General features: G+C 35.7%; 1 protein-coding gene across 1 annotated transcript; it reads left to right on the forward strand.

The window, feature by feature from the left end:
• The first annotated feature begins 18,399 nt into the window (after positions 1-18,399).
• LOC117983027 (achaete-scute complex protein T4-like) lies at positions 18,400-19,942 on the forward strand. Its single transcript, XM_034969479.2, has one exon. The coding sequence runs from the start codon at positions 18,532-18,534 to the stop codon at positions 19,738-19,740; it is 1,209 nt and encodes a 402-aa protein (XP_034825370.1). The 5' UTR covers positions 18,400-18,531; the 3' UTR covers positions 19,741-19,942.
• Positions 19,943-20,515: the final 573 nt, after the last annotated feature.

The following is a 20,515-nucleotide window of genomic DNA, read 5'->3' on the forward strand; positions in this document are numbered from 1 at the left end:
AATAAACTTGATATGAACATTGCCAGTTTGCTTTTAACGCGCGGTCTTACTGCATAAAGCAGTTTAATAAAGTCAAGCTGTATAAATATCAGAAATTACAAGTCAAACATTTAATTTATAAACTACCGACCAACCAACGCCATACAAAATACGATAACCAACCTTAAAGGCAGGTACGTATAACTTTGGTAGTAGCTAGAGAAGTAAATACTTAATAAATAAATTTCAAAATAAAAATATCGCGAAAGAGAATCGATAGCGTTCTATAGATTATCTGCGTACTTCGCATGAAATGTCTTAATAAAATGTCACAAAGCTAGATATAAAATTTAGGAGTCATTAAGTCCCTAAAATGTGGCCAAGAGATCGCGCCGATACCTCTTTAGAGGCGAAAAATATGGCGAAACCATTTCGAACAGCTAAAGCGGCCGCCATAAAAATCAATGATATTTTATGCGCTTCTTAGCAAAATCCCGTATTGTTAGAAATGCGGATTCCGTTTCTGTATACAAAATAAGATAAGTTGTAAGACCCGATAAAGGTCCATTAAGATAAAATTAGTGTCGGATGAAGTTATAAGCTTAACAAATTATCTTCCCAATACAGGAGATGATATTTTAATTAAAACATGAAATAACTTCGAAGAAATGTGTTTATCTTGCACCAGAGATATCACTACTTTAAAATAAACTAGTTTAAATGTAACAATAAAACATTTTGATACAAAAGAAAGGTTGCCGACGAATGATATACGCATCATAAGAGGCCTAAAGGCATCCTCTTTCTTTCGATATCTGTTCCGAACAAATCACTATTTTATCGTTACTCCCATCGGAAAAAATATTGATATCAACATAAAAAAGTGATTCAAAAACAATAGAATGGATGGATTGAAAGGATTCCCGCGTCAGATAACGAGGCGGTTAGAAAAAAGTATGTATTAATAATAGGTCCATAGTGACTCTTACTGAAACGCTGGTCATCACTTCTTCGGTGTCATTACTGACCCTAAAAGATCGAATGAGACATTATGTTTTACAAAGAAAACAATATATTTTCAACAATAGTGGGTTGTTTAACTGAGATCTCACGGCATTGTTGGTGATGGACTGGTGGTGCAGTCTAGGCTGAAGAAGAATAATATGAAATACTACCTAGGTCAAAAAATATACATAATAACACAACGCAGTTAAAGTTTTGGAAATATTTCAGCAAATAAATGTTAGTTTGTTTATTGTAAATAATTATAAATAAGTTATGAATAAGAGTATTTTGTAAAATTATTATACTGCGACGTTTGATTGCAAAAAGAAAAATGAAAAGTGATGAATATGGATTAGATTTTTCATAAAAAAGACTATCACAATGTCACGATACAATGTCACAATCAAAATAACTATGAAATAAATACTTAACTAAAAATAAATACAGAAAGAAATCCATTGATTAAATCCAAAATAACTTTTCCACATGAACAACATTATTTCAAAATTACGAATCTAATTTGTAAATTAGCGAGATGATGAGTGTCTAATTTACATAAATATTTAATATATTAGGCGGTTTTGGAAATTACATTAAATTATTAGCGACCTACCTCAAGTAAATGCTAATGCCTAAGACACGCGCTTGTAAGTCATCGATTTGTAAATAATTTGCCACACAGGGACCGTAGTAACATTATAACTAATTTGGTTGATTGGATTAAGACGTCAAAGCGCGCTCTGCAGTTTACGGTCCACAGAAAAGATCAAATTACAATGAAACACTTGTAATTGATACCATATCGAAACAAAAAAATCTTACAGTAAATATATCTATCGTTGGGTTAAAAATGTAACGCGTAGAAAATGTCCTTATTTTATAGATGGAAAGTATAGTAAGCAGTACTTTTTGAATGAGCTTAGTGCCTACTTATTTGCTGACCGTAGGGTCCGTAAATTATACCCATTCATATTCATTCGTTTTTAGTTTTTTTACGGATACAAATCAGAGCGTGGAAAACAATAAGACGATATTACTCCAATGAAACAATTCCTATGCAACCAATAACATTAGTTCTGCAATTATCCTTAAAATATAGTTCATTAGTACTCATTAGATATTTAAAATGCGGTGTTTTGTCATTTGTTATATCTTGATTATCTTCGAGAAAAATATTGTTTGTAGTTTAATTAAAACTTCTAAAAATAAAATTAAAATCAAAATTCCATAGTCAATATTTTTGTTGCGTCCTCATGTTTTCGGCAACTCACATCTAAGGTCCTTATCGCAAAACCAGAGGCTTATCAGAGCTTCCCTTGTTATGCGGCGGCAATAAATTGTTTAAATATGCCATAATTCTTTGCTCCTAAGATGACATTCCGATAAGTGTTTATTAGAACACGGGTGGTAGAAACTTTTGAGGGTATCGAAGCAAAACAGGTGAAAAGCAAAAAATATTATTGCCAAATCTCAAAAAGTGGACCGAAAATCTTCGAGCTTGTTCGTCTTATCGTTGTTTGGTCGGTAAATAATGATCGGTCGTGAGGTTGTTAACAACCTGTTAACATGCTTAAAATAGTATCAGAAGTTTACCCGACAAACTATTTTTTTAAATCATTATATTTGGTGATAGTACGTGATAGTCTAGGGAGCATAAAAATGAATGATTCAAATAATAACTATATAACAAAAAATTTCGTTGATCTGAAACATTGACTTTATCGACGCAACAGATTCAACAACAAAAACATGCTAAAATGTATGCTCGTAAGTTATATTTGTTGTCGAAATTTAAATTCAATATTATTGAAAGTCATTTGAAATTTCGCAAAGAACTTACTTCTGTTTTAGAACACATCGTATTTTAACATGCACAAGAAGCACATTGCACTTAATTTCATTCATTGCTTCCAGAGACGATGTATCAAGTTGTAACAAGTACATGTATTACATCTTGGACAGTTATACAGACGCCCACTCAATATGATGACTGTATTAAAGGGCGCGCAGACAGACATTGTCCATATTTGCATAAAGGATTGGCGGTTGAAAACACGGTGTGTGGCACGCTTCTGTCTCTATATATCAGTATTCCAAATTGAGGTTTCAGGAGCACTCGTTAAGGAAATAACTTTAACATGCCTTCAAGCTATGGTGTCATAAAGGGCACCTTTGTACCTCACGACGACAACTACAGCATACGAATTACGTTTTTACGTCTATTAGTCCATTGCGTGGATTTGTCTTATAATCTTATATTCATCATTTGCCATTTGAATTTATAATGAACTATAATCTGATTTTAATAAAAGAAGAGAAACAATTCTGGTAATAATTGGTGAAGCATAAATAATAATAATCATTCACAATAAGCTAATTCTACCTACAATGAATGCTACATTGAAAATGATTTAAAACAAAAAGTGAACTAATATAAGTTATCAGATTATTATTAGTGGTAATAATATGGTATATATTATGTTATCAAACTATTTGTAGTAATATTGTAATCAAACAAAACAAACAATTATAAGCTTTTACCAGTAGTACCTAACTGGTAACATGCCAAGAAGCAAATATTCGATCCCACGGTCAAATGTCTCGTGTACCTAAAGTATTATTAAAGGTAGGAATGACGGGGACGGGAGTGATGACTTGAATTTATTACTTTAATTCCGATAAAGCAATCACGATATCGCTGCAATCCGCAATGCAAGCAGTGATTAAGGTCAGTTCGTCATTACGATTATCGGATTTAATGAAATAGATGCTACACTCTTAACTTATGGCGCGTTGTAGTGAGAAATGAGGCGTAATATATCTGATCATTAAACGGGCAGCCGACAAAAAGCAAGATAACTACAAGAGTAGGATTTAAAAATGTACTTGAAAGGAGTATTAATAAAAAGTAACTAAGTACGTTTGTACGGTGTAAAACGAGACTTAAAATATTCAGAGATGTCTCTTAATGCTAGATAAATTCCAATTTAAAATCATTTTAATGAAGTGGGGATTAAATGAATCCTTGATTTTAAGACGAGACATAACATTCTACAAAATATTATAAGAAAAGTTTAACTTGAGAAACTGATTTTAAATCTAAGTCTAGACAACGCAAGGCAAAAGTCGCGTTAATAACTGTAATGCTATAATTACAACAATTAAAATTAAATGGTAAAAAAGTAACTAATCCTTAACTTAAATAAATAACCCTCACGTTACTGTATTGAAATAAAATTATATAAATCGACATATTATAGTAACTAATGAGGAGACTGCACCAATAGGAATAAAAAACTAGTTTAAAAAGGATGCGCAACAAATCATAACGCTCATTGCAGTAATACATTTGAATATATATGATGTAATAAAGACATGAATGACTTACGGTATCGATATTGAGAATAAATTAAATGGACTACGAGCCAGCGCGTGCAAGACCTTCGTTATTTTATAAAAGCTGTAAGTTTCTCTGTATAATGTCCCCAACACGGGGAGGAACGTTTAAAACGTTAAAAAATCTTAAAACGTCAAAGTATAAATTCATATTTTCATAAATTTTCTTTGGAATAGTATTAGAAAATGTCACGTCACGCATGTCTGGCCATCCAGACACTTATTGTCGTGGCAACCTCCTGCCAGACACCCTTAAACTTTCAAACTATTATAACTACACTTTATAACTATTTTGATTTCTGAAGGAAATATAAAAAAATAGACTTTACTACTACTTTGACGTAAGATTTTTTTACACCTTTATTACCTGTTATCTCCCAACGCCACCATGATCCAAAAAACGTTCCTCCGAGTGTTGGGTACGTTACGCAACGAAACTTTCAGCTTTTATAAAATAACAAAGGTCTGGCACGCGCTGGCTCTCTGACTAAAAGGCACAGATCGATGTATTGGAGATTATTTACGAGATAAATTTGTCTCCGGCTCACGCGGCGTCTCATTAGCCGCCGACAAAGTGGCGGCACACATTTGTCACTTGGCCAATATCGGTAATAGCGAAAACCTTTTACACTATTTGCTTCGATTCCAATAGTAATTGGTGTTCTGTTAAATTATTATCATTATTTTTAACTAGCTTATGCCCGCGACTTCGTCCACGTGGACTACACAGACTTCATACCCCTATTGTACCTACTCTCTTAGGGATTGAATTTTCAGAAATTCTTTTATATCGGATTTTTACGTCTTAATAATTATCTGCATGCCAAATTCAGTCAGCTTTTCCTTTTATGTATTTAGATTTTCAAAGATTTACATTCACATTTTGATTACATTCTTTACTCTAGATGATACCAATTACTTCGTCAGCGTAAGTTTCAGTTTTTAAAAATCCCCTGTTAACTGTTTGATTTTTCGGGATAAAAACTCTCAAACTCAAACTCAAATTTCTTTATCGCGAATCTTGGTAAACAGTAGAGATGTTACAAAAACGAAAAGGTACAGCCAAATTCCGCCTATTAGCATGCAATATGTTATGATATACCTAACAACGTGTTTATAGTTAAAACTTAGCATTAATCCGTTTCTGGTATGCAAGCAGTGGCGTGCAAGTTATAGAGGCATAAATGCACTGCTTACCCCAGTTGTAATAGCTCAATGCATATTTTACATTATGACCTGCTAGTAAACAGGTTCCTACCTAACTAATGCCTACCCTGGCTTCAAACCCTGTGCACGCCACTGTATGCAAGCTATCTCTGTACTAGTAAGATGATGCCCGTGATTTCTTCTGTGTGGATTTCGGTTCTTTTAATATCCTGAGAGAACTTATTGAGTTTCCCGGGACACAAAATAGCCTGTGTCTTTTCCCGGGATGCAAGTCAGACCCTTTAGTCAAAATCTACCTTTAGTTAAACTGATGGATCGTGTAAAGAAAAAATGTTAACGATGAGCGAAATAATGTTACGATGAGGTGGAGGTAATTCAGGGTATGAAGTAAGCTGTGAAATTCCACGCGCCACGCCGCTAGTGTTGTATATTACTCGAATCCACAAGTAATTTGGACAAATATTTAAATTTGCTTCAATACTACGCCTGGAATTCGAGTAAGTTGAGAATCAGCGTTTCTCTTAATTTAGCAAAGAGAGGAACTTGGTGTTTAACAGTCCGTAGGCGGTCACACCTTGCTTCTTTTCGCTTGGAAGTAATAGAGTTGTACAAAGAAACTTTTCCAACCAATAAAATATGTTTATCGATATTAAACTTTCTAGTTCTAATTTTATATGTAATTTCTGCTTGTCCATAAATATAATTACCTATCTTACCCATTACAGTTCAAGTTTTTTCGATGCAATAGGTAGAAACAAACATTGACAAACAGACATTGGACTATTTCAATCGTAAAAGTAATCAAAGGATTGTTTATATTTAAACAAAGAATCTACATGCTTAATAAAATCCTTCAACCACGTACAACCTAAACAGATGGACTTAGACGTGTGAATTTTTGTAGGAGTTCCTTAAAACTTAAATTTAAAGGAACTCAACCAAGAAAGGGTTATTTTTGCAAATTTATCCTCTAAATGTAAATTATTAGCGATTGATTCATATCGATATCAAATAGCATCACTAAAATACAGATTAAATAAACAGGTCGTCTAATTAAAACGTCTCCTTGTTTTGGTGGCGTCCCCGCTGCCTCGAATCACGACCATGTTCGGTATTAGGTAATTTAAACAATGAAATAACAACTGTGGTCATAATTTTAATAAGGACTACTCTTTATTTTAAACGACAACATTAAATACAGTTAGTTACCTACCTATGCCTGGGTAACCTCTTATTTTGGGTAAAAATCTTCTTCTGTGCCTCTCCTACTAGCGAAGATTGATGAAGAAAAGAAAGAACTGAATCATTATAATACTTATCCTTGTGGCCTGTCAAACAGGTTTAAAATATAAACATAACCTTTTCATAATGTTAAAACATAATTTAACAAAAAAGATTTTGCCTCAGGAACTTTAAAAAAAAGAAAAGGAAATGCCTCCATTTGTATGGATGAAAACAAGCTAAATAAATTAACTAGGGGATTGCTTAACTTTATTACTCCAATCTTAAAACTCCTGGCGTGGTATTTACTAAAGAGTTAAAAACTCTACTAAATCTATGCCTCCTACACACCAACGATATTTAGATCAAGAAATAAACCAAAAAGCGTTGAAACATAAGCTGTCGTCTTACTTCACGGAACAAACACATGTAAACGCTACCAGGAGTGTATTGAGACTTCGTAATGTGGAATCCACAAAGGAGACTCCAGTAAATAAAGCTGTTTTACGAGCCCTGGAGGCGGTATTCCATTGTGGTAGTCTTCGACAAGCACACTTTATTGGCTAATTTTATTCAATTAAACTGTTCCTTTTGCCGACACCTCGGAACACATTAACGCTTCGAAAAATTATTGCAATAGAAGGAACACACCGTCCATGTTCACCGCTATGTGATTTAAATGCCCCTGTATGGCTAATGTTCGACTAACCGGCGCGCGCAAATTTATACTAACAACCCTTCCCAACCGATGACATGCACCGTTCCCATTCGTACCATAAAGATAAACTATTATAATTTCATCTTTTACTACCTCGGGCCGACATCCACTTAATGCAAAGAGTTAAAAATGAATGTTATATGTTAATTTAGAGCTACATTTCAAAGCGGGTGGCAGCTTCCAAGCTTCCAAACGGTGAACACTCCGCGCGCCTCACGCTGTGATCACACCGAGAACAGTCGACATTTCATCACAACGTTGTCTCAGGACAGAACTATTATACCTTTTGTTGAATAAAAAGTTTGATTTCACTAAACTCTGTTCGCGTCATGCTGACAACGCGTTTCACAAATCGTTTATAATAGAATTTATTTTAATGCTTCGACTATGCGCGTCGTTGATAACATCGCGCGGTTATGAATGTTGACATTTGGACAAACGGCCACTTCCAAAGGGTTATTTCTTTGAATTACAGCCAATTGATTGTCATGATATTACAACTTGTATGGCTCCCAATTTACTAGCTTGTCGATAATTGTTGAATGCTCGTAACGTCTTCTAACCTATCGGACGAACTATTTATGCATTCAAAAACGGGATCTTGCATTGCTGGCTGCTGCCATAATAGTACATGAGGCATAGGCATTTAAGATTGGAATTAAATGTTATACAATGTATGTTAATTATAATTCTTTTCTTATAAGTAAGACGTATTGCTATCTCGAAAGTGGGTTGTTCAAATAAAATCAACCCCATTGATGGAATTTTTCATTTTTTGCTCTGAACGAAACAAAATCTACTGTATTTGAAATTAAAGCAAATCTTCAGGTAAAAAAGACTACTTAATTTCAAAAATAGGAAGTCAAGTTTTAAAAAAAATTGCATAGCGCTACCGCCGTACCAAATCGCATGTCATAATCATAAAGCACGTCAAAGTGTACCGAAATATCCACAGCAATAAATCCAAGGACATTTCGCCGCCCACAAAAAAGACAAAAACAAATAAAATTATATTTAATAGGCTCGTGAGAACTGTCGCCCACCACCCACCGAGGGTGATTCTTTAAATATTTTAATTGCACCGCTAAATCGTCCCAAAAATTTTATTTCCCGTAAATCAAACGGTGTCCACGGTAGTGCGGTCCCTATGAATTTTTTTCTTTCCAACATTTCCCAAAGATAGATATCTCTTGTTTTTGTCCTACTCCTATCAAATGATTGGGTAGAAAAAGTAAGACGTTGTTATTAGAAATTTCAATCACAAACTAATAGACTTTCATAAAAGTGATTTCATCATTATTTTAAGAGTTATCTTAAGTTAAACATAATATCATAATATACTTAGATCTCATTATATGTAGGTACAGCTATTAAGATAACTACATACATAATAATTTAAAGTAGGGATAGGAGACTACTGCTGGGACAAGTATGATCCGTGACTCTTATATTTTCGAAGTCAAAATAATTTGAAGATTTGTCCATTTTCCAGTTTAAAACAATAAACCAACTGTTATTTAAGAAAAAAATATAATAGATTCCAATTTCAAATAGATCTATCTGTACATCTAAATAATAGAAAATATATTTTTACAAGATAATTTAAATCTAAATATTATATAAAAGGAAAAAGTGACTGACTGAGTGACTGATCTATCAACGAACAGCTCAAACTACTGGACGGATCGGTCTAAAATTTGGCATACAGATAGCTGTTATGACGTAGGCATCCGCTTAGAAAGGATTTTTGAAAATTGAACCCCTAAGAGGGTGAAATAGGGGTTTGAAATTTGTGTAGGCCACGCGGACGAAGTCGCGAGCATAAGCTAGTTTATCTATAAAAGACAAGGGACGATTAATATCGCTACCTACGCCCCGTCAACTCGATGTTTGCTCAAAAATTTCATAAAACTTGATATATTTCTCATAAACGATTTTTGATGAACAGATAAACCTTAAGACCCCTTCTGAAGTAGTCCTAAATTTGACAACGTAGACCGCCCACCAACAATGTCTTAACTTTGCATGATTTAGCGTAATCACACGTTATAATAATCATAATATTTGCTTATATTTCTAAATTAGATATTAGGAAGCATGGTATAATTTTGAGCAATCGGAAGTGCCATCCGTCAAAGGTCGAGTCATTCGAAATCCATCATTCATTCACAACAAGACATACTAAAACGAAATTTTTTAAGTCAATAAATGTCTCTGTTTGTTTTTCTAACAGGAAATCTATTTAGTTTTGTAAAAAGTGCGGTAAAAAAGGAAAAAAAAGCAGTGTGGGTGGCTGACGACAGTTTAAGTAGTGTAACCTAATACGCGAGTCCAGTAGTTCCTTTGTTTTTCAAACAGACAAATTCTTGTTTAAAGCCTAGGAGTAGGCATAATAAATGTGGTTATTATAAATCAAGATCATTTCTTTGATTTTGAAAACCAGCTTTGCTGCTTCTATCTTATGTTTTACTTCTAAGTCTTACTAAGTACCTACTTGTACTTACATAATATTTGCAGAACAAAATTAGCTAGGCCCGCGTCCATAAATTACGTGAGGTGTTTTTTTTTAATTTTCTGTCTCTCCCTCCCCCCCTGGTGAGATGTCGTGAGATTTTATTCAACCCCCTCCCCCATCAACCAATCTCACGTGAGAATTTTATAATGTGGGTTTCTTACGCAAACGCGTTGGATTGTTATTGTAAAAAGAAAAAAAAATTGCTTCGTGCTTTTATTTACGACTAGTTAAGACTAGTAATCAATATTGCTGAGAGTTATAAGTGTAGTAAAAATTTAACAATAGAATACTTAAATCGTATTACGATTACGCTTAAGATTAAATCTTAAGCATGTACAATCTGGATTAAATGGACCAAAATAGTTTAATTTTTTTTGTTTCAATCAGAAAAAATATTGCGTGATGTTTGCCGAGACCCCCCCTCTCCAACGTAAGATTAGATGAGATTTGACTCGACCCCCTCCCCCCCTTAAACATCTCACGTAATTTATGGACGCCCCCCTATCTGATGGTATCAATTATTATACTTCTCTTATAAGGTATAAGTTACAATTGCTACTGTATTTTAAAATTACCTATCTGCTATCTATTTCTAAAAGGATAATCAATACACTTAGATCTATTAAAATAATTTAGAGATTGAATACAACCGAATCACCACAAAATTTTACCATGATGATCCTTCTGAAACACTTAATTTACGATTAAGGATTAAACAACTTAAAATCTAGTCTCTTTCATTAACAGAAACGAAAATTTATATTGCATTCACATTCGAAAGCAAACCAGTCGAATAATAGCATTAATCGCATAGATTTTTTTCCGGGATCAATATAGTAATCGAGGGTTCTCTTTATCTATGTGTGAGTGAGCGCATTTGAGAAAGGTCACGTGGCAAACCCTCGGCGCAACCCCTAATCAATTTTCTATCCCTTTCTTACCAATTTTACTTCCCGTTGTCAAAGAGGGACAATTTTTTCACTTGTGTGCAAGTACGAGTAAGATGGCGCGGGCCTAAACATCTGCCAGGCTTGATATTTTTCGTTGATTAGCGTAGTATCTACCAACAATAAGCCAGATCTATCAGTGATTTGATTTTTAAAATAAAACCGGCTAAGTGCGAGTTGGACTTGAGCATAGAGGGTTCCGGAAGGATAACCTTCCAAGGTAAACCTACCTAAAACAGCTCATATCTCAAAACTGGTTTTTTGGCGCTGGTCGTTTCGTGATTAAAAGTAGGGTACAGACTGCAGAGGTGTACATTGTATAAAGTCTTTGGTCCTAAATTCACCTTGAAATCCCTGTTGGCTGCATACAGAAATGTAAAGCACTTGCATGTAACGGTTTCGCCATTGAAAAGTACTAAATTGAACGGAACAACTACCAGACTCGATCTTGTTCTTTCTCCAAAGAAAACCAAGTTATTGCATAAACTTTTCATACACCCTTAAACTTTGGGTAACAGTGTATAAATTCGCATAAATTGAGAGGTTTTCGAACGCAATTAGACGTTTGTAGGATGTGAGAATTTCATTGAAAATGAACTCAGTAAGAAGGTCCTCGAGGAAGGGGGCTAGTTTCTGAGCGGAGTTCGTCTGGAGAGAAACAATGAATTTGAAAAGCGTTTTGTGTCTGGACCACAAATTGAAAGCGCATTGGATTCATGCTATTATTGTTATGGATGTTATTTTTGCTCTACATATTATTGTGAAAGGGAACGTAAAGCCGTCACTATGGGAAGTGGCTTGTTCGAACTTTTCACTTTCAATACTACTGGAATCGTAGATTTGTATGAATGTATTTTATAATTCTGTTTTTTTTTTAATAACCAACATAACGAATGAAATCCAATTTAGACACAGCAAAAAAACCACGAAGGTTTAATAGTGCTTCTATAACCGTATTCTTCTATACTTCTATACTTCTGTGTATTTTATAATTTCTGCGAGTAGTAGATAGTTAATTGAAATCTAAATAATTCTAAAATGCTTCTAAATTATTGCACCTATTGTATAATCGTTCCTTAAACCAATAGACCTTGCCCGTAGGATATAATCATTGAGAAAGCTGTGATAGCCTAGTGGTTAGAACATCCGCCTTCTAATCGGGGGCCGGGGGTTCGATTCCGGGCACGCACCTCTAACTATTAGGAGTTATGTGAATTTTAATTAAATACCACTTGCTTTAATGGTGAAGGAAAACATCGTGAGGAAACTTGCATGCCTGAGCATTTGATTGAATTTTCGAAGGGTTCCCTATTATCTGTAAAAACGAGAAAAAAGTCACGTTTTTTTTTGTATGAGATAAATATTTAATTATATTCTGTTTTGAGTATATTATTGTTGTTACAGCGGCAACAGAAATACATCATCTGTGAAAATTTCAACTGTCTATCACGCTTCATGAGATACAGCCTGGTGATAGACGGACAGACATACGGACAGACAGACAGACGGACAGCGGAGTCTTAGTAATAGGGTCCTGTTAATAAGACTCCCTTCCCTTTGGGTACGACGGGAAACCTTGGGAACCATTAAAAGACCCAAATAATTTGAAAGAATATTTTTAATAAAAAAAATCTGAATGAATTCATGATCCAAAATCCTACAGACCGTCGACGACCGGATATTAAGCCTTTATACTCCCCCTTGCTCAGATTCCCAATGAGTCTACCTATTTAAATCTAGCCCTCTAGATTTAGACTGTGCAGTGTGTACAGTGTGCACAAAGCAGGTAACTAAGTATGTACCTACTTACCTGCTTTGTGCTGCTGACCTTAGTTTATTTAACACTCGAGTTAAAGGTGCCCTATTATTTGTATTCTAATGCTTTTTTGGCCTTTTAGGCCTTTAATGGGCCTCATAAGAAACTTCAGAGTCACTCAGCGGGCGATGGAAAGAGCTATGCTTGGAGTTGCACTACGTGATTAGATCAAAAATGAGGAGTTCCGTAGGAGAACTAGAGTGATCGACATAGCTCAACGGGTTTCGAAGCTGAAGTGGCAATGGGCAGGCCGCATAGCTCTGAAAACCGATAGATGTTGGGGTCCTAAGGTGCTGGAATGACAACCTCGCACCGGAAGGCGCAGTGTTGGAATATCCCCCACTAGGTGGACGGACGACATCAGACGAGTCGCAGGGAGCCGCTGGATTCAGGCGGCGCAAGACCGTGGTGTGTGGAAGTCCCTACAAGAGACCTATGTCCAGCAGTGGATGTCTATCAGTTGATGATGATGATGACGCTGAATGCTCCGCCATATTCTGGAGATATTGAAATTGCCAAGAAATAGCTGTATAGATTATTTTGCAATCAATGTCATTAAAATCAGGTTCTAGTTAAATTAAAAGATAAATCTGCTTAGTGATACTGACCTTAGCATAATTTTAATCCTCTAGTTGAATATTCCCTACTGTTTATATTGTAGGTACCTGTACCTGATCTTGCTTCGCTATAAGTTCTTGAAATATTGAAATAGCTGTGTAAATTATTTTGTAATCAATTGCATTAAAACGACGCGAATAATAATACTAGATTGGGTTGCAAGAAGGATAATTCGATAACTAGGTATAACAGATTAATTGAAGATGTCGAAATCATTAATTAATTATAGATTCGGTTTAATTCATCACGGGCTCGGTAATTTAAATAAAACTTTGCTATGATTGGCTTATTTTGCAACGCGATCAAAATTAATAATATCTTTAAAACGTTATCTACAGCTGATTATCTGATAAAATTTATATTGATTTTGTACAGGATTTCGAGTGTAAGAAGAAAACTCTCTAACCTAGAAAAAGTCCTACACACTTTCGAGATACCTACTTATTACACAGCATTAAACCATCTTCTTCTAGATATGTATATATAAAAGGAAATGCTGACTGACTGACTGATCTATCAACGCACAGCTCAAACTACTGGACGGATTGGGCTGAAATTTGGCATGCTGATAGCTATTATTATGACGTAGATATGCCCATGTGCTAAGAAAGAATGTTTGAAAATGCGACCTCTAAGGGGGTAAAATAGGGGTTTGACTTTTGTGTATTCCCACGCAGATGAAGTCGCGATGATAACTGATAACTAGTTAAGTTACAATTTTATTGCGTTAGACTTGCTACACATTTTGTAGAGACTTTATATAGTATCAAACGACTAAGCTATGTTATTATCGCGTAAGATCTAGCAAAACAGGAGCCTAAACAAAATAATGCGTCTGGAGCACTGAATAGGCTAGCAATTTCAAGGCGACCTGTTTTGAGATAGGTTATTGCATTAGAAGGTAACTCGGTCGGGACTATGGCTTTACAAAACACAGCTGTTTATTCAATGGGCAGGTTAGAGCTGTTATTTGTTAGTTTTTTTGCGCTTTGTATAATATTATTCATGATCTTATTTGACTTTAGGTTCCTGTTGGATTCTGTTTCTAGGCGGATTTCGGAAGGCTATTCAATTCCTAAATCTAAAGCACGTGTTTTATTTGAGTGTTGAAGTTTAACCAATTTTACAATATTCAAACTTTTGCTTTTGAATGTTGAAACCAACTTTTAGAACTGGAGGGTGTTAGTAGTATTATCTAAAGGCTAACGCCTAACGTTGACCAAAGCAAATTAAATTAAAATGTTTAGACAGTCGTAATCACATGCAATTCCCCCTTAACGCAGATTTGCTACACCTTCCTCTCTAGACCCATTAACATATGGTTAAGCTAAATATAGCCTTAATGCCTTAATCCGTGCACCGTGTACGGAACCCACATGTTCGCAAGATGGCGCGACTCACCTTACTTGGCCGAAAAAATCTACATCTTGAATTACAGGATGCACTTTTGGAGTATTAGAAGGATTCTGTTCTATAAATAAAACAAAAAGTTCATAAAACATAGGTTTCATCATGTTCACTGCAAATTACCAAAAATAATAATTAATTAATTAGATCAGGTATGTCACATATTATCACCACAAGGTATGCAACTCTCTTCAAAGCTTGATCAAGTATCTAAAATTAACTCCATTTGAGGCGCATAATAATGAAAACGCAAAAATGTAAGAAACTTTGAATTCAATTTTTCTTAGAGCTAAATTAACCAATTTGGTCAACATTACCTTATAAATTTCATTTATCTATCAGCTACTGTCATAATTTCATAATTTGCAACATATTCATGTATTTGTCACACTCTTCAGTTTGTGTTAATGCAAATGTTAACTACCTACTTACAGTATGCGGCCGAATGTAACATCGACCTTTAGAAGATGATAGCAGATTTGTAGAGCGTTGTCCCTGTCGCTGAGACCGACAAAACGTCATATAGGTATGAGTGACAAAGACAACGCTCTACAAAGCCGAAATGTCATTCTAAAGGCCCATGTACATTATTTTCAGCCGCATACAGTATTATTATTATTATGGTAACGTTAAATATTTTCATTTATAACATAAGATTACATCATCATAATCATGATCAAACCACCGCCGCGCCGGCCCACTACTGAGCACGGGTCTCCTCTCAGAATTAAAAGGCCTTAGGCTATAGTCTGCTACGCTGGACAAAAGCGGATGGGCAGAATAATAATTACCACCTAAAGTGTTAGTAAATATGTGTGTAAATATATACCGAAACACGCATAAGTATAATTTTATCGTATAAATTATGACAAAATCAAGTCTGAGTAGGTTCTGTTCGCCTTGAATGCTTACGAAAGCTTTTTTCCATTCACAAACATTGCCGTGAAAGAAACAAAGGCGTCAGTATAGTATTCGATGAACCTTACAGGAAGGTACATAGTAGGTAGTAGCTACCTACTTAATTACTTATACGACGTTCAAAGGTCAAAACTCAAAACTTAACATTTTCTTTCTTGATATCACATTTTTCACGGACATTATATTTTGACTAGGACTCTAGATTTGACTAGTTTCAAGTTTTAACATTACAACGAAGTACAGTAGCTATGCGACAGGTCGAGATGACGACAGGAGCGGAGGGAACGCCTCGCACTCCCGCAAAGTCCCGCGATTACCCGGTGCGGGGTGCCAGCCTTAGCAGGTGTGCGGGCGTCCTCCCGCCTCATACCTTAATTGCCATCTCGACCTGTCGCGGACTATATGCTTCCCTCTGATTTCTGTCCTGTCTGTTTCGTTGCTTTCAGTAGTCTGAAACTACTGAAAATAATGAGAAGATAGTAAAGTAGGTAGAAAAAGTAGGTATATACCTACCTACCAAAACAGCGTCATCGGATGGATAGGCTTACATAATATCGCCATCTTAGAATTTTTTTAATTAATTTGCACACCTCGATCCTAATTTTCCATCAATTTAAATTCTAAATAATATATAAGCAATAATATGTCATTTCTTGTTCAAAGAGTTGCATTCTAATATGGGACTTTGAAAGTAGTTTCGATAACTGCAAAGTGTCGCTACTAGATGGCATTAACAGTCGCTTCAGTACTGAGTGAATATACATATCCCAAATTTCGTCACTGGCAGCAAGCGAACCACAGCTTGGTGGTCATGGCGTCGGGCGCGATCCCAGGAGACGCGGGTTCTAATCCTGCCGGTTCCGTAATTTAAAAATTATTTAGAATTATGCTTGAAGTGTAGGTAAAAATGAAAACACTATCATAAATATAAATATAATATAATATAGTTAGATATATTATGTACTTTTATAGATAGTCAAGAATGGGTATGTACTCATAGAACGGCGCGTGCCACCATACAAAAGCATAAAAGGTTAGCAGCTGGCGTGGGTGAACTCACACGTGCACACAGACACACAGACACACATAATAGAGCATGTGTTAGTAACACAGATAGCTATTAATAAGGACATTCCTTGATTCGCTCAAGTAAACTGTTAATAGGACGTTTCCGCTAAAAACAAACATTAATTCACGTCTTAAAATATCACTCTAATTAACTAAGAGTCACTTTTAATAAAAGATAAACTTTTAAAATATAATAGCTCTTATATTAAGGTCAATTCATGCTACACCGTAGACTAGACGTACACATAATATCCCGTCCAGGACCCACGAAAAGTATGATTTAGTACAAGCTGATTAAGGCATAAGCATAGTGCACGGTGAAGGAAAACATCGTGAGGAAACCTGCACGCCTGAGAGTTCTCCACGATTTGGGTTCCCGTGGGAATTCTTCGATTTTCCGGGACCAAATATAGCCTATGTTCTTCCCCGGGATGCAAGCTATCTTCTCTTATATGTATATACCAAATTTCGTCAAAATCGGATAAACAGATGGGCCATGAAAAGCAAGCAGACGGACAGACACACTTTCGCATTTCAAATGTATTTTATAAATATTTAAAAAAAAAAATCTAAATATATAAAAGGAAAAGGTGACTGACTGACTGACTGACTGATTTATCAACGCACAGCTCAGATTAATGGACGGACGGCTGAGGCATGAAGATAACTATTATGACGCAGCCATCCACTAAGAAAGTATTTTTGAAAATTTAGACCTCAAGAGGGTGAAATAGGAGTTTGAAATTTGTGTAGTCCACGCGGACGAGGTTACAAGCATAAGCTCCGATAAATATAAAATAAGTAGTTATAGGATGTTCGAAAATATCCCAAAAACTCTGTTATGAATCAGTCCAATTGCACTTAGCATCCCCTGCACATTCGAAAATTCAATGAATAGGTATGCGAACGGTTTGAAGCCCGTTATTTCACGTGCCTATCTATACACATTTCATCTGATACCACCGATGTGTGCGTGTAATACTCACACATGAGTTATATCGTAGTTGGGTGCGACACCCCTTGAAATTATTGTCCGTCGATAGGGATGGTTAAGGTTGTATGTTACATCGATCTCGGTAAAATATAACGATCGATAGAAAGTTAAAATGTTAACAAGATTTTAGAAATGTCATATCTAATCGATTTAGATTTTAGATGATAACTAGCTTATGCCCGCGAGTTATCCTTAGCTTAGCATTCCTGTTTTACCCCTTTAGGGGTTTAATTTTCAAAAGTCCTTTCTTAGCGGATGTCTACGTCATAATAGCTGAATGCCCAATTTCAACCCGATCCGTCCAGTAGATAGTATGAGATGCCTAGTTTAAGGGCTTGGTGAATATAATTATTGTTCATAATATTTATTTCAATGATAATAACAAAATTATTTAGTGTGCTGAATATTCACTAGTTGCATAGTTTTATACCAACAAACATTGATTTTATATTATTGGTACGGTGTAAGTTTCAAATATCGATATGTGGAAATAATAACAGCTATCCAGCCCTATAAAAGGCATGTGTGCAACTAGTAAACGTAAGTACCTACCCCTGTTGATCCCCCCGTGAGCCGCGAGCCACCCCAGGTGCGGCCCGTGGCACGCGCCATTCTCGCGAAGGCCGGCGCTCTGACGCCACCTAAACCTCATTACATCCTTCTAGCAGTTCTCACTAACAAGTTACGTGATCTCATCTCCCGAACCGCACCTAATTAAGAACAAACAGTTATAACATGTGAAAAATCCAAATCATCATCAAAATGAGCTCTATAGGCGTCGTTGTATTCCGCAACTCGCCACTCAAAGCGCAGGTGCTCCAAGAATCCGTGAATAATTCCGTGAATATAACTAACAATGACGTAAACAATGTTAGACGTGAAATCATTATCGTGCGGAAAAAACAAAAGGTACAGTCGCCGCCAAATACGGTTTCAGTGTCCTCTTTAGTGCGTGTAGTAGATCCTGCGAATGCAAACACATCATCAAAGCGGCCTAGACCCCGAGATAACGCTCCAGATGAAGCCACAAGAAGCCCAACACCTTTAGCAGTAGCTCGCCGAAATGCGCGGGAAAGGAACAGAGTGCGCCAAGTCAACGACGGATTTGCCGCTCTACGTCGCCATATACCAGAAGAAGTAGCCGCAGCTTTCGAAAATGCAAACTCCAACAGAGGGCCAAATAAGAAACTTAGTAAAGTGGAAACTCTACGCATGGCTGTGGAATACATTCGAAATCTTGAATGTCTTCTCAATATTGGCCATACTGAGAAAGAAAACTTAACTCGCCCTTCGATGGAATCGTTTCCCTCGCCTGCATCGTCATCACCAAGAGAAAATAGTCAAGAACGTTACTATTCGCTTCATTCACCCGGAATCGATGATGAGGATATGGATGAAGACGAACTAGATGGAACGTTACATCAACTGCCCACGCAGCAATACATCGATCTACAATCATCTGAAACATTTTTGGTTTCTACTCCACACTTGTACGAGGAAGACGAAATTGCTGGACAACCACTGACGCCCGCTTCAGATCTATTAGGACATGAAGAAGTAAATGCACATATTCTCGACGGCCACTTTCCCTTTCCCAGTTCAGCGGAACAGTTCACAGTTATACCCGAACAAAGCTATTGCAGTGAAACGGATGTGCCTTTAAGTGAGGGTGACTTCGAAGTGAAATATGCGGAAACTATACATCAACAGATTCAATCTAACTTTGAAGAAGACTCAGAATTGCCACTAGACGCCATAAACCCTGATCTAATTTTGTCACATAATCAATATAAATTCAAAGATGGATCGGATACTTATCTTGACAACCAGCAATATAGTGATGTAGAGCTGAAGAAAGAACTTCCAGATATCCAAGTAACTCCTGAGGACCGGGAGCAATTTGAGGAAACATTAAAATGGTGGCAAGAAAAAACTAGACAAGCTCGTTCACTGTCTAAAAGTAGCCATTAATTATTGTGGATTATTCAGTGCTTAGGTAAATTACTTCTAAATATTTATTGCCATGTTGTATATTGTAATTATTCAAATAAAACATACAGCTGTCGTTGCCAAAGAGTGTACTCGACGCGGGCGCAAGGTGTTCTGTAACGGTCACTCGATATATAATTCTATATTTATGTAACAAAATGTATATAACTGTAGAATAATTGTGTACTAAAAATATTTCAATAATGCATGACATGTTATCAAATAGATGGTTTTATAATATTATTAATAGCATTTTGTACACTACACTTAAATAAAATATAATTAAATAGAGTAGATAATAAAGAGTAGTTAAATTATTATAATTTATTTTAATACGATTACCATTTTATTCATTGTCTTCTCTTGTCGTGTTTCTATTAAGAATATTGTAAGTTTTCGTAATGTACATAAATCTGTAATAGGGCACCTAATAATAATACAAATTATTTTAACTACTTAATATTAAACTGTGCCTTCATAAAAATAATGTGATGTTAGATAATAATTTAAGTGTAATAAATTAAATGCTTTTATCGACACCTCGTAGTTTTTATCAAAAAGTCTTGAGAAAGCCCCCATGCATTATCTTAAACTAATTTCGTCATCCGATAACCTTAATCACGCTATTAACGACACATCTCGAATACCAACCCCTTGAGACAAACCCCTATGCTAATGCAGTGAAATTGCTTAACATAAAATGACCTACTTTAAAAGCTTTTTGTTAAAAAAGCCGCCAGCCCCAAATCCACCGTTT

The sequence above is a fragment of the Maniola hyperantus genome, chromosome 6 (genome assembly GCF_902806685.2).
Source record: "Maniola hyperantus chromosome 6, iAphHyp1.2, whole genome shotgun sequence".
NCBI lineage: Eukaryota > Metazoa > Arthropoda > Insecta > Lepidoptera > Nymphalidae > Maniola > Maniola hyperantus.

Bases quoted from the DNA above. Each gene is read 5' to 3' on its own strand.
- LOC117983027 (XM_034969479.2), top strand. From the start codon at position 18,532: ATGAGCTCTATAGGCGTCGTTGTATTCCGCAACTCGCCACTCAAAGCG.